General features: G+C 42.1%; 1 protein-coding gene across 1 annotated transcript; it reads left to right on the top strand.

Annotated features, from left to right (window-relative positions):
• The first annotated feature begins 1,060 nt into the window (after nt 1-1,060).
• On the top strand, nt 1,061-10,752 carry LOC115145527 (uncharacterized). Its single transcript, XM_029687051.2, has 3 exons — nt 1,061-1,715; nt 2,763-2,862; nt 8,291-10,752. The coding sequence occupies exons 1-3, from the start codon at nt 1,359-1,361 to the stop codon at nt 9,127-9,129; spliced, it is 1,296 nt and encodes a 431-aa protein (XP_029542911.1). The 5' UTR covers nt 1,061-1,358; the 3' UTR covers nt 9,130-10,752.
• The last annotated feature ends 1,356 nt before the right edge of the window (nt 10,753-12,108 follow it).

The raw sequence follows: 12,108 nt of genomic DNA, 5'->3' as shown, positions 1-12,108 counted from the left end.
ACTGAGAAAGTTATTGTAGGTGAAGTGGTCTGTTGGTTTATTCTGTGTGTATGTCAGAGTTTGAATATCATCGCTGCCGTTTTAGATCTTTTGAAAAAGCGAACATAATTGCATGTGACATATGGTTGCAATAAGAAATACTCAATGTTGCAATCTTCAATTGGCTCCTCTTGGTGATATTACATGGATTAAACAAATATTATTGTCACATAATGCTTACTTCATAGAGAATATATGTGCCATAGAATCAATGAGCGGAACATTTGTATTTTCATTTTGCTTACTGGGTAGTCATTGAATACTGATGTCTATATTATTGAAAAACATATTCTACAAAAAGCAGAATCCTTGACCTCAGTAAAGTGATTCATTTGTATGCAGAGGAATTAAAAGAAAATTCTGGATATTCTTAACTCCATTAATGCAAAAAAACAGAATAATTCAAGAGCAGTTATGACTGAGGGAGTAAAGATAACTGCCAGATACTGTAAATGGGAAAATATAATCCGTTTCACTTTCCCCTCAGCTCTATGGTGACACCATACTCTGCAAGTAGAGCTCTGCTCGAGCCCCCTGAGGCGCATGCCGCGTGTAATTAACATCTACATTGTGCCTCGTTTCTCTGTCTTGTCTAAACTCACCTTGGTGTGAAAACAGTTTAACCGCCCTTCTCAGTTTCACCTGTGTCAAAAGTCATGTATTACACTGTGTTTAATTTACACATCATTTTAGTGTTTACATGGTGTGTCACATAAACTGGATAAAGGGGTGTAGTTATTCCTTCATTATGAAAATGATGTAATATTCCATATTTGTTTTGGAAAGTTTGGACATACAAATCACTCGTATTTTTTGTTGTTGAAATTAGAGCATAATCAATTTGATATAGGGAAGACTAAAATAAACTAAATTGGAAAATACCTTAATTTAGTAGTCCAACTAGTAGTGTTTACTGTCAAGTGCGTGTGCTCCGTGGGCAGGAGGGGTTAACCTGGATTAAATGTCCAATTGATGACGTCGGAGAAGTATGGAGATTCGCAACGTTGGGGAGCCCAATAAAATGTGGTGTGGTCTGCTGTCTGAAGGTAGGTAGGGCAAGTAGACTGTGGTGTGTGCAAACATATCCTACCACAGTAGCTGTCTCACCAGCCAGGAGCCCAGCAGTGTCAATGCGACTCGCCTCTGTTCTCGGAAACAACCCTGTCAAACGTCAGAGAACAGCGGAGAGTTTAACGTTTCAAAAGTCTCGGCTCAGAGGAAATGTAGGCTATGTGTGTCGTCACAGCCAAACGAGACGGTGCACTTCGACAACGTTAACATTACAGCAACTGCAACGGCGTGGAAGATATTTCTCATAGATGTCCACTCAATTGGAAAGAGGCCTACAGCTAGAGAAGACCAGACTTAATGCGCTGCAACTCGAATTGGGTGAGGAGATTGATGTTGAGAGTCTTGACGGATGCCTGCCCGAGGGGCGGCACGGCGACGTGGAGAAAGGAGCGAAGGTGGCCGAGGAGCAGACAGCGACGCAGCGCAAAATGACCCGCAGCCCCAAATGCGCCCGCTGTCGGAACCACGGCGTCGTGTCTTGTCTCAAAGGCCACAAACGCTTCTGTCGCTGGCGTGACTGCCAGTGCACAAACTGTATGCTCGTGGTGGAGCGGCAGCGGGTGATGGCTGCGCAAGTCGCCCTGCGGAGACAACAGGCGACAGAGGTGAGCCATGCGGCAGGGACATCCGTATTATACTGGTGGGATAGAATTTAAGAAATATTTTTTTTTATATAATCTAGGTCAAAATGCTGTAACCCTGTGAGCAGGACGAGCGAAATTAAGGACTATGAAATAACACATATGGATTAACAAATTAATATGCATAGCTATTTTCCTTTAGTGATAATGAAAACAAAAAAAACGATATTGTTCACTTTTACATAAAAACCATAGGCTGTTTTTGCTTAACATTTCTGAATAGTTAATGTTAACATTTTTTTTTTAAATTCAGTTATTCCACTCATGAAACGAATTTGTTTACACAGCATTTTGTCATATGAATTATAGGCTTTACACCAGGGAAACTAACATCTCATTATTCTGTAACAAACTAGCCTATAATATATCACATGGCTATGGCTATGACCGTACGCCTACCATGTACAGTACCTGCCTGTATTTACTGCTCTAGTGTTTTTAAGATATATTGCCTTAAGTCATTTCGCCATGGGGTTAATGCATACAGTGCTTTCAGAAAGCATTCAAACCCCTTGATTTATTCCATATTTTGTTGTGTTACAAAGTGGGACTAAAATGGATTTAACAGTAATTTTTTCAATAATCTACACAAAATACTCTAATGTCAAAGTGGATTGAATCTTTTTTTCTTCTTCTCACCTATCTACAAACAATACCCCACAATGACAAAGTAAAATACTGTTTTTAGATAATAAAAAAATATATATTGCAAATGAAAGAAATATTCAATTTTCATAATTTTTCACAGCCCTTGGTCCATACTTTGTAGAAGCAGCTGCGATTGCAGCGTCTTGGGTATGTCTGTATCAGCTTTGCAGATCTGTATTTTGGGATTTTCTCCCATTGTTCCTTGCAGATTTTCCTCAAGATCTGTTAAATTAGATGGGGAGCGGCGGTGACCAGCAATCTTCAAGTCTTTCCACAGATTTTCAATGGCCCAACCAAAGCCCTGACTTGAATATTATGTAAATATATTTTAATGTATGTTACTTCTACCCCGTTCCTTTGCAGGGTAAGAAAGTGATCAGGGGAGCAGCCACACCATTCCGTCGCACCGCTTATCAGCGCTACACCAGAGCACCTAGCATCTTAGCAAAGAGTATCCTAGAGGGTAGGTATCAGTGATAGACCAGATCATCTACTGAAGCACCCCTAGCTAACAGTAGTCTACACAGTGCCTTCAGAAAGTATTCACACCCCTTGAATTACAAAGTGGGTCTAAAATGGATTTAATAGTATTTTTTCCCCCAACAATCTACACAAAATACACTGTAACATCAAAGTGGAACAAAATGTATAAACATTTGTATAAATAAATCAAAATAAACACTAATATATCTTGATTAGGTAAGTATTCATCCTCAAATCAAATCAAATGTTATTTGTCACAATGCGCCGATAACAATAGGTGAAACCTACCGTGAAACCAACAAAGCAGTTCAAGAAATAGAGTTAAGAATTTTTTTACTAAATAAACTAAAGTAAAAAAATAAATAACAATAACGAGGCTATTTACAGAAGGTACCAGCACCGAGTAAATGTGTGGGGGGTACAGGTTAGTCGTGGTAATTTGTAAAGTGACTATGCATAGATAATAAAAAGTTAGTAGCAGCGGTGTAAAATCAAAGGGGCAGGGGGATCAATGTAAATAGTCCAGGTGGCCATTTGATTAATTGTTTAGCAGTCTTATGGCTTGGGGGTAGAAGCTATTAAGGAGCCTTTTGGCCCTAGACCTGGCGCTCCAGTACTGCTTGCCGTGCGGTAGCAGAGGGAACAGTCTATGACTTGGGTGACTGGAGTCTTTTAATTTTTTGGGGGCCTTCCTCTGACAGCGCCTAGTACATAGGTCCTGCATGTCAAGAAGCTTGGCCCCAGGGATGTACTGGGTCGTACGCACTACCCTCTGTAGCACCTTAGGGTCAGATGCCGAGCAGTTGCCATACCAGGCGGTGATGCAACCGGTCAGGATGCTCTCGATGATGCAACTGTATAACCTTTTGAGGATCTGGGGACCGATGCAAAATCTTTTCAGTCTTCTGAGGGGGAATGGTGTTGTTGTGCCCTCTACTGTCTTGGTGTGTTTGGACCATGATAGTTCATTGGTGATGTGGACACTAAGGAATTTCAAACTCTCTTCAAACTGGGGGCGGCCTGTCAGGAAGTCCAGGATCCAGTTGCTGAGGGAGGTGTTTAGTCACAGGGTCCTTAGTTTAGTGATGAGCTTAGTGGGTACTATGGTGAACAGAATGCTCACATACAGTGAGGAGAACAAGTATTTGATACACTGCCGATTTTGAAGGTTACAAAGCATCATCTATGGATCTGTTGGGGCGGTATGCGAATTGGAGTGGGTCTAAGGTTTCCGGGATGATGGTATTGATGTGAGCCATGACCAGCCTTTCAAAGCACTTCATGGCTACCGACGTGAGTGCTATGGGGCGGTAATCAGTTAGGAAGATTACCTCCACTTTCTTGGGCACAACGACTATGGTGATCTGTGTGAAACATGTAGGTATTACAGACTCAGTCAGGGAGAGGTTGAAAATGTAATTGAAGACACTTGCTAGTTGGTCCGTGCATGCTTTGAGTGCACGTCCTGGTAATCCGTCTGGCCCACATCGGCTATTTAGAGCGTGATCACACAGTTGTCCTGAACAGGTGGTGCTCTCATGCATGTTTCAGTGTTGCTTACCTTGAAGCGAGCATAACAGGCATTCAGCTCATCTGGTAGGCTTGCATCACTGGGTAGCTCTTGGCTGGGTTTCCCTTTATAGTCCGTAATAGTTTTCATGCCTTGCCACATCCGACGAGTGTAAGAGCCAGTTAGTAGGATTCAATCTTAGTCCTGTATTGACGCTTTGCCTGTTTGATGGTTCGTCTGAGGGCATAGCGTCATTTCTTATAAGTGTCCGGATTAGTGTCCCGCTCCTTGGAAGTGGCAGCTCTAGCCTTTAGCTCGGTGGGGATGTTGCCTATAATCCATGACTTCTGGTTGGGATATGTACGTACAGTCACTGTGGTTGACGATGTCGTCTATGCACTTATTGATGAAGCCGGTGACTGAGGTGGTATACTCCTCAATGGCATTGGATGAATCCCGGAACATATTCCAGTCTGTGCTGCAAAACAGTCCTGTAGCGTAGCATCCGCGTCATCTGACCACTTCCGTATTGAGTGAGTCACTGGTACTTCCTGCTTTAGTTTTTGCTTGTAAGCAGGAATCAAGAGGATAGAATTATGGTCAGATTTGTGAAATGGAGGGCGAGGGAGAGCTTTGTATGAGTCTCTGTGTGTGGAGTAAAGATGGTCTAGAGTTTTTTTTCTCCTCTGGTTGCACGTGACATGCTGCTCGAAATGAGGTCAAATGGATTTAAGTTTGCCTGCATTAAAGTTCCCAGCCAGTTGGAGTGACGCTTTTGGATGAGCATTTTCTTGTTTACTTATGGCCTTATACAGCTCTTTGAGTGTGTTCTTAGTGTCAGCATCGGTTTGTGGTGGTAAATAGATGGCTACGAATAACATAGATGAGAACCCTCTTGATAGATAGTGTGGTCTTACAGCTTATCATGAGGTATTCTACCTCAGGCGAGCAATACCTCGAGACTTCTTTAATATTTGGCATCGCGCACCAGCAGTTATTGACAAATAGACACACACCCCTGCCCCTCGTCTTATGAGACATAGCTGCTCTGTCCTGCCGATGCATGGAGAAGCCAGCCAGCTTTATATTATCCGTGTCGTCGTTTAGCCACGTCTTGGGGAAACATAAGATATTACAGTTGTTTATGTATCAATCGTAGATCGTCCAGTTTGTTTTCCAACTGCACGTTGGCCAATAATACAGAGGGTAGTGGTGGTTTAGCTACTCGTCTGCAAATTCTTACAAGGCACCATACCTCTTCATGCCGATAACAGGGATTCGGGCCTTGTCTCGTTAAAGCAGTATATCCTTCGCGTCAGACTTTATGAGTTACAAACAATGCGACAGAACAAACAAAATAGCACAGTTGGGTCAATACATGTTAAAATCCCCTTTGGCATCGATTACAGCGGTGAGTCTTTCTGGGTAAGTCTAAGTGCTTTCCACACTGGGATTTCGTGTGAAATCCCTGAGCGGGTTCCTTCCTCTCTGGCAACTGAGTTTGGAAGGATACCTGTATTTTTTGTAGTGACTGGGTGTATTGATACTCCATCTAAAGTGTAATGAATAATGTCATGCTCAAAAGGAATATTCAATGTCTTTTATTTGTATTTTCTTTTACCAATCTACCAATAGGTACCTTTCTTTTCGAGGCATTAGAAAACCTCCCTGGTCTTTGTGGTTGAATCTGTGTTTGAAATTCACTGTTCGACTGAGCAGCCTTACAGATAATTGTATGTGTGGGGTACAGAGATGAGGTAGTCATTCAAAAATGATGTAACCTTTTACTGCAGTGGGCTAAATCAGGTTCACACATAGTGTTTCTTGGTAGTCTTAAACAAATCTGTTTTGAAATAGAAGTATACACCACACACACATGGTTATGGGCTTAATCAAAATAACACACCTGTATCATATAGAGATGTATTACATTTTGAGTTTGCATCCCAATATTACACTGTTTACCACAGCATTGTTGATTACTCGTTTCTGATTGGCTAGGAATGCATTCTAGAATGGACATTAAAACCCGATAACGGGACAGTTGGAAAATATATCAGAACAGTTGGAAAAGATATCAGGACAACTTGCAATCATGACCCAATAATATACGCCTACAAATGCAGACCGTACTTGCTGCAAAGTTACAGAAAGCTAAACCAACAACTACACAAATGGAAAAAGGTTACATTGTAAACGCAGGTCCAATAAGGAAAGAACATAGCTAGCTAGCAAAGGTTTGTTTTTGCAGAGACATGTTTTTTTTGGAGCATCTGATGACCTAACGTGGTGAGTGAACATGCATTTCTCCTGTCCCCCTCCACCGCTAAACCTGTCAAATCCTTCCACGTTTCTAGTTTTACCAGCTGTTTTTAGCAACTGATTTTTGAATTTGGTTTTCATATTGGCAGGTTTGCTAGCAACAAACTATTTGGCTATTTTCTTGCCTAGTGTTTGATATGCAACGCAATATCCTCGTAATTAACAGTCAGTATTGGCGAGTGTCCGGACAAGGAGGCAAACTTTTCTAGCTATGCCAAGCAAAATCAGGCATTATCAGCTCATTGTTATGGATGTATCCAAATGAATGTGAATATAAAACAGCTAATTTGCTGTTATTCTGGCTGCAGAGGTCGTGAATGTGTTAGCCGTAGCTAGCTGGTTAGCTAGCAAGCAGGGGATACGAATGTATCCAGCGAGCATGGCAACGGACGATAAAGAACGAACGACCGGGTCGCGTCAATAAATATCGAACTAATCGAACATATGACTGGGTCGTGTCTCTAGCAACCAAAAGATGAGAAAGTAGTATGAATGAGCTTTTTTTAAAATGAAAATATCAACAAACAAAATGTAATTTCTACCGGTAAATATGTGCTTATCGTTGTTTTCTTTGTCAACTGTGGTATAAGTGGGATAAAAGCCTCCGTTCTGTACATTACCTTGGAAAAATGAACTCGACTATCTCGTTCGGATGTATCGTCCATTATTTCCAAGGTAATGTACAGAACGGAGGCGTTTAGCCCTTAGTTCAATCTGCAGTGATGTATTTTATATAACTATGACACTATCTGACATATAAACACCAGATAAAAATATATATATATATATATATTATGAAAGTACAGAGTGAGTCCTTGCAACTTATTATGTGACTAGTTAAGCACATTTTTACTCCTGAACTTTAGGCTTGCAATAACTAAGGGGTTGAATACTTATTGGCTCAAGACATTTCAGCTTTTAAAAAATTATTAATTTGTAGACATTTCGAAAACATAATTCCACTTTGACTTTATGTGTAGGCCAGTGACAAAAAAAAACTAAATGCATTCCATTTTAAATTCAGGCTGTAGCACAAGAAAATGTGAAAAAAATGTTAAGGGGTGTAAATACTTTATGAAGGCACTGTAGATTAGAGGATGAAGCTTCATTAGCATCTAGCTCATTACCCCATCTCCTGTCCCAGACCAGACAGTGGGCTACACCACACGGGATAAGTCAGTAATTGCACGGCCTGTTTCGTCTATAGGGACTAGATCTGTTTGTATTTTATTTATGGTAATTACAATTATGCAAATGGAGGTTATGGAATTACAAGCTGTGTTTACCAGCGAGCGGCTGGGAGACAAAATGATGAGGTCATGTTACCTCTACGTTCCCCTGAGTAAGCACATGAACATGTACACACACTACAGCAATGTCATCACAGCTGTGTTTAGAGCATCTACTTTGGCTTTATGAATTCCAACTTCATTTACCTAAATAAAGTTGGTAAATTAATGTGTTCATTGTTTAACTTCCTATTTGGTAGATTTAAGTTATTATAGTGAAACAGACTGTGTTCTCAAGGTAATCATTAAACAACTTAATGACATCAGTGTTGTACATTACCCAATAGGGTACAAACTCCCTATGGCGGAGGACGGCCCCTGGTCCAAGCGACGTCACTGCCCCTCTGTCAGTGCCAGGATGAGGAAGAGGAGGGCGTTTGCTGATAAGGAGCTGGAGAGTGTGATGCTGGAGAGAGAGCTGAGGCAGAGAGAGCTGGAGGACATATCAGGTCTCACCCTGCTTCACCCCCCGGCCCTGGCAGTGATGCCCGCCTCCCCCCACCACTGCTGCCCACACAAGGACCATGGGGCATCCACCTACGTACCTGTGTACAAATACAAACCGGGCCCTGTGCTGTATGAGTGTGACTTCCACTGCTACCAGGAAGAGCTCAAGGCCAGATCAGCAGAAAGCGGTTATAATTATGGTCAGTTCATGTCAAAGTGTAACTCTAACTCTGGGGTTCTGGAACACATGGAGCAAGCCAGGGAGAGAGCACTGGAGAGCTGGGAGTGCTCCAGGAAGAGGGAGAGCTGTCGAGAGCCGTTACCCGTGCCCTTACTACAACTACAACAGCGGGGGAGTAGTTATTCTGAAGGCTCAGCTGATCTGGACAAGGATAAGGCCGTGCCAAAATGGGTCAAAGACGATCCAACCGTTCCAATGGCCATCATGCCAAAAATAGCCATCACACACTCTGACTCTCCCTCTGAACCAAAGCATATGTTTCAGGGAGAGGTAGAACCCTACAGACCCAGCAGGTTCCCAGAGCCTCACTTCCTCACACCCAAGGACTGGTCAGCAGGTGGGATTAGGCATCATGACAGGCCTCAGATCAACTCAATGAAACCCACAGTGGTGAGGCGGCCATTACCGTTCTCAGTAGAGTCATTGCTGAGGGCCTGAGGAACTCATGTCCATAAGTGCATTTTCTAACAACACTGGTTACTGTAAAATACATAACTAGTGAAATAATGTATTTAAGAAAATAAGTATATCCAAATCTATGTCAGTATTTAGTTTTAAAAAATGTGCTCAGCATTTTTCAAAGGATTGTAAGATAGTATTTTTAGAGCACAAGGTACATGTATACAGTGGGATCCAAAATAAATGACACCCTTGATAAAGATGAGCAATAATGACTGTTGTATAAAGTAAATAATAAAGATTCTCTGCTATAATGTGCAGTGCCTTCAGGAAGTGTTCATACCCCTGGACTTTTTCACATTTTGTTGTGTTGCAGCCTGAATTCAAAATGGATTTAATTGTTGTTGTTTTTCTCACCCAATACCCCATAATAACAAACAGATTTTTTTGTTTGACCAAATACAGAAATATCTCATTTACATAAGTATTCACACGCTATGACACTCCAAATTGAGCTCAGGTGCATCCAATTTCCTTTGATCATCCTTGAGATGTCACCACAACTTCATTGGAGTCCACCTGTGGCCAGTTCAATTGTTTGGACATGATTTAGAAAGAAACACATCTGTCTAAGGTCCCACAGTTGACAGTGCATGTCAGAGCAGAAACTATACTATGAAGTCCAAGGAACTGTCCGTAGATCTCCTAAATATAATTGTGATGAGGCATATACAGTACCTGGGAAGAGTGTGAAACCATTTCTAGAGTGTTGAAAGTTTTCAAGAGCACAGTGATGACCAACAACTCATTGACCACTCGGACAGAACTGCATAGTTCCTTGGCTGTCATGGAAGAACCTGCCAGAAGGACAACAGTCTCTACAGCACTTAACCAATCTGGGCTTTATGGGAGAGTGGCCAGACGGAAGCCAATCCTGATATAAAAGAAACACGACAGCAGGCCTGGAGTTTGCAAAAAAGGCACGTGAAAGACATAGGCAAAAGATTCTGTGGTCTGATGAGACTATTTGGCCTGAAAATGTAACTATTTGGCCTGACTGCAAAGCGCTATTGTCTGGAGAAAACAAGGCAAGCTCATCACCTGTTTAACATGGCAGCATCATGCTATGGGGATGCTTTTCAGCAGCAGGGACTGGGAGACTGGTAAGGATAGAGGGAACAATAAATGGAGCCAAATACAGGCAAATCCTTGACGACAACCTGCTTCAGAGTGCAAACAACCTTAGACTGGGGGCGAACATTTACTTTCAAACCGAACAATGATCCCAAGCATACAGCCAAAGCAACGCTGGAATGGCTTCAGAACAAGAATGTGAAAGTCCTTAAGTGGCCCAACCAAAGCCCAGATTTGAATCCCATTGAGAATCTTGAAGATAGCCGTTTTACCACCCTCCCCTTCTAATTTAACAAAGCTTGAGAAAATCTGCAAGGAAGAATGGGAGAAAATCGTTTGTTTCGAATCACAGTATCCACACTGCCTGCTCCGGTCCTCCCTCTCAGGGCTAACACTGTCAAAATAAACTCTGTGGTGTTCAAAAATCCCTTTAATTCTAAAGAAAACTAACAAAGAAAGGAGTACATGGGGAGGCAGGTGGCCTGCAGCTCTCAGAGAGAGAAAGAACATTAGAAACCAAAGAGAAACACCTCCAAGCCTGTTCAACACTTTTCTAGTCCCCTATATACATGTTATAAAATATATTAATACCAAACAATTGCCTCATTCCATGCCTTTGTTCAAAAATAGAACACGCACGCACGCACGCACGCGCACGCACACGCACACGCACACGCACACACACACACACACACACACTCAGATCAGACAGAGACAGGATGGGGAGGGGCTGGTGCCAGCAATACCTACCCAGCAAACCAACATTTGTTCCCTGAACATTCATTATGTTGCGGCAAATGTTCTCCTAACACAAAAACTATCCAGTTGTGCTGATGATTATACTATCCAGTTGTCTATATGATTATAGATTGTATATAAAACATTCGCCTAATGTAGCAAGAACCTCCCCAGAACGTTGCTCTCACATTTTGTTGTGGCGGTATGCTATAAAAATATTACTGGTACATTGTGTTATTACATTACCTGGAAGACTAATGAGAACATTTGGGCAATGTTCTGTGGTGGTTTACATTTACATTTAAGTCATTTAGCAGACGCTCTTATCCAGAGCGACTTACAAATTGGTGCATGATACAGATGTTGTGCACAACCTTCCAAGGATATTTCGTTTAAACATTTTCTGAAAGAAATGTTGGGATGTTATCATCCTATTGTTAGACAAAGCCCTAACTAGAACTAGAATCTTGGGAATCTTCGCTAATGTTCTGTGAATGTCCCAGGTTTGCTGGGTAGGCAACATACGCTGTTCTTTATGCTACGCCAAGCTTGACGCTACTTGGGTTTGTTTCAACCCGCAGCTGATCTGCATCCTTCACTATGTTTTCTTTCTTTCTCGCTTTCTTGTCCTCCATTGTAACCTGGGCGATATGAAAGCCAGATAGTTTTGACAACTCTGGACTGTGTGGCGTCAACCGCGTGGCGATAGCACACTGCTCCGGTCTTTGTGCGTCGCTCACTATCTCAGCACATCTCGGAATGCAGAAAGATAGGCCTTTCCCTCTCTTTTCTCTCTCAGGCCTTTCATAGACAGTAGGCTCTGCACTGAAGAGAGAGAGGTGTGCCCACCAGTGCCAATGACAGACAGAACAGAACAACGTGGTGTCTGTGTCTTTAATTTAGTCTATCAATGTGGATTTAGCAATATTAAGACGTTGCGGAGGGCAGAAATTACCATTCTCACCGTAGTAGTTAAACACAAGCACCCCTCACTAAGGGAGATAATGACTCGTGCAAAGAGGAAGACCCAATCATTCATCCCCACGTTCCATTTTGGGGCATCTTTAGATCGGCTAGAATGGTGTGATGTGGGTTTAATAGATTGTGACTTCACTCAGAATGCTAGTCGTGTCCCATTTCTCATTA

This window comes from Oncorhynchus nerka, linkage group LG17 (genome assembly GCF_034236695.1).
Source record: "Oncorhynchus nerka isolate Pitt River linkage group LG17, Oner_Uvic_2.0, whole genome shotgun sequence".
NCBI lineage: Eukaryota > Metazoa > Chordata > Actinopteri > Salmoniformes > Salmonidae > Oncorhynchus > Oncorhynchus nerka.
Note: the sequence above shows the minus strand (reverse complement) of the source record. Positions and strands in the feature narration are given on the sequence as shown.

Coding starts and splice junctions, on each gene's coding strand:
- LOC115145527 (XM_029687051.2), top strand. CDS start 1,359: ATGTCCACTCAATTGGAAAGAGGCCTACAGCTAGAGAAGACCAGACTT. Junction 1,716..2,762: donor GGAGACAACAGGCGACAGAG/GTGAGCCATGCG, acceptor GTTCCTTTGCAG/GGTAAGAAAGTGATCAGGGG. Junction 2,863..8,290: donor AGCAAAGAGTATCCTAGAGG/GTAGGTATCAGT, acceptor ATTACCCAATAG/GGTACAAACTCCCTATGGCG.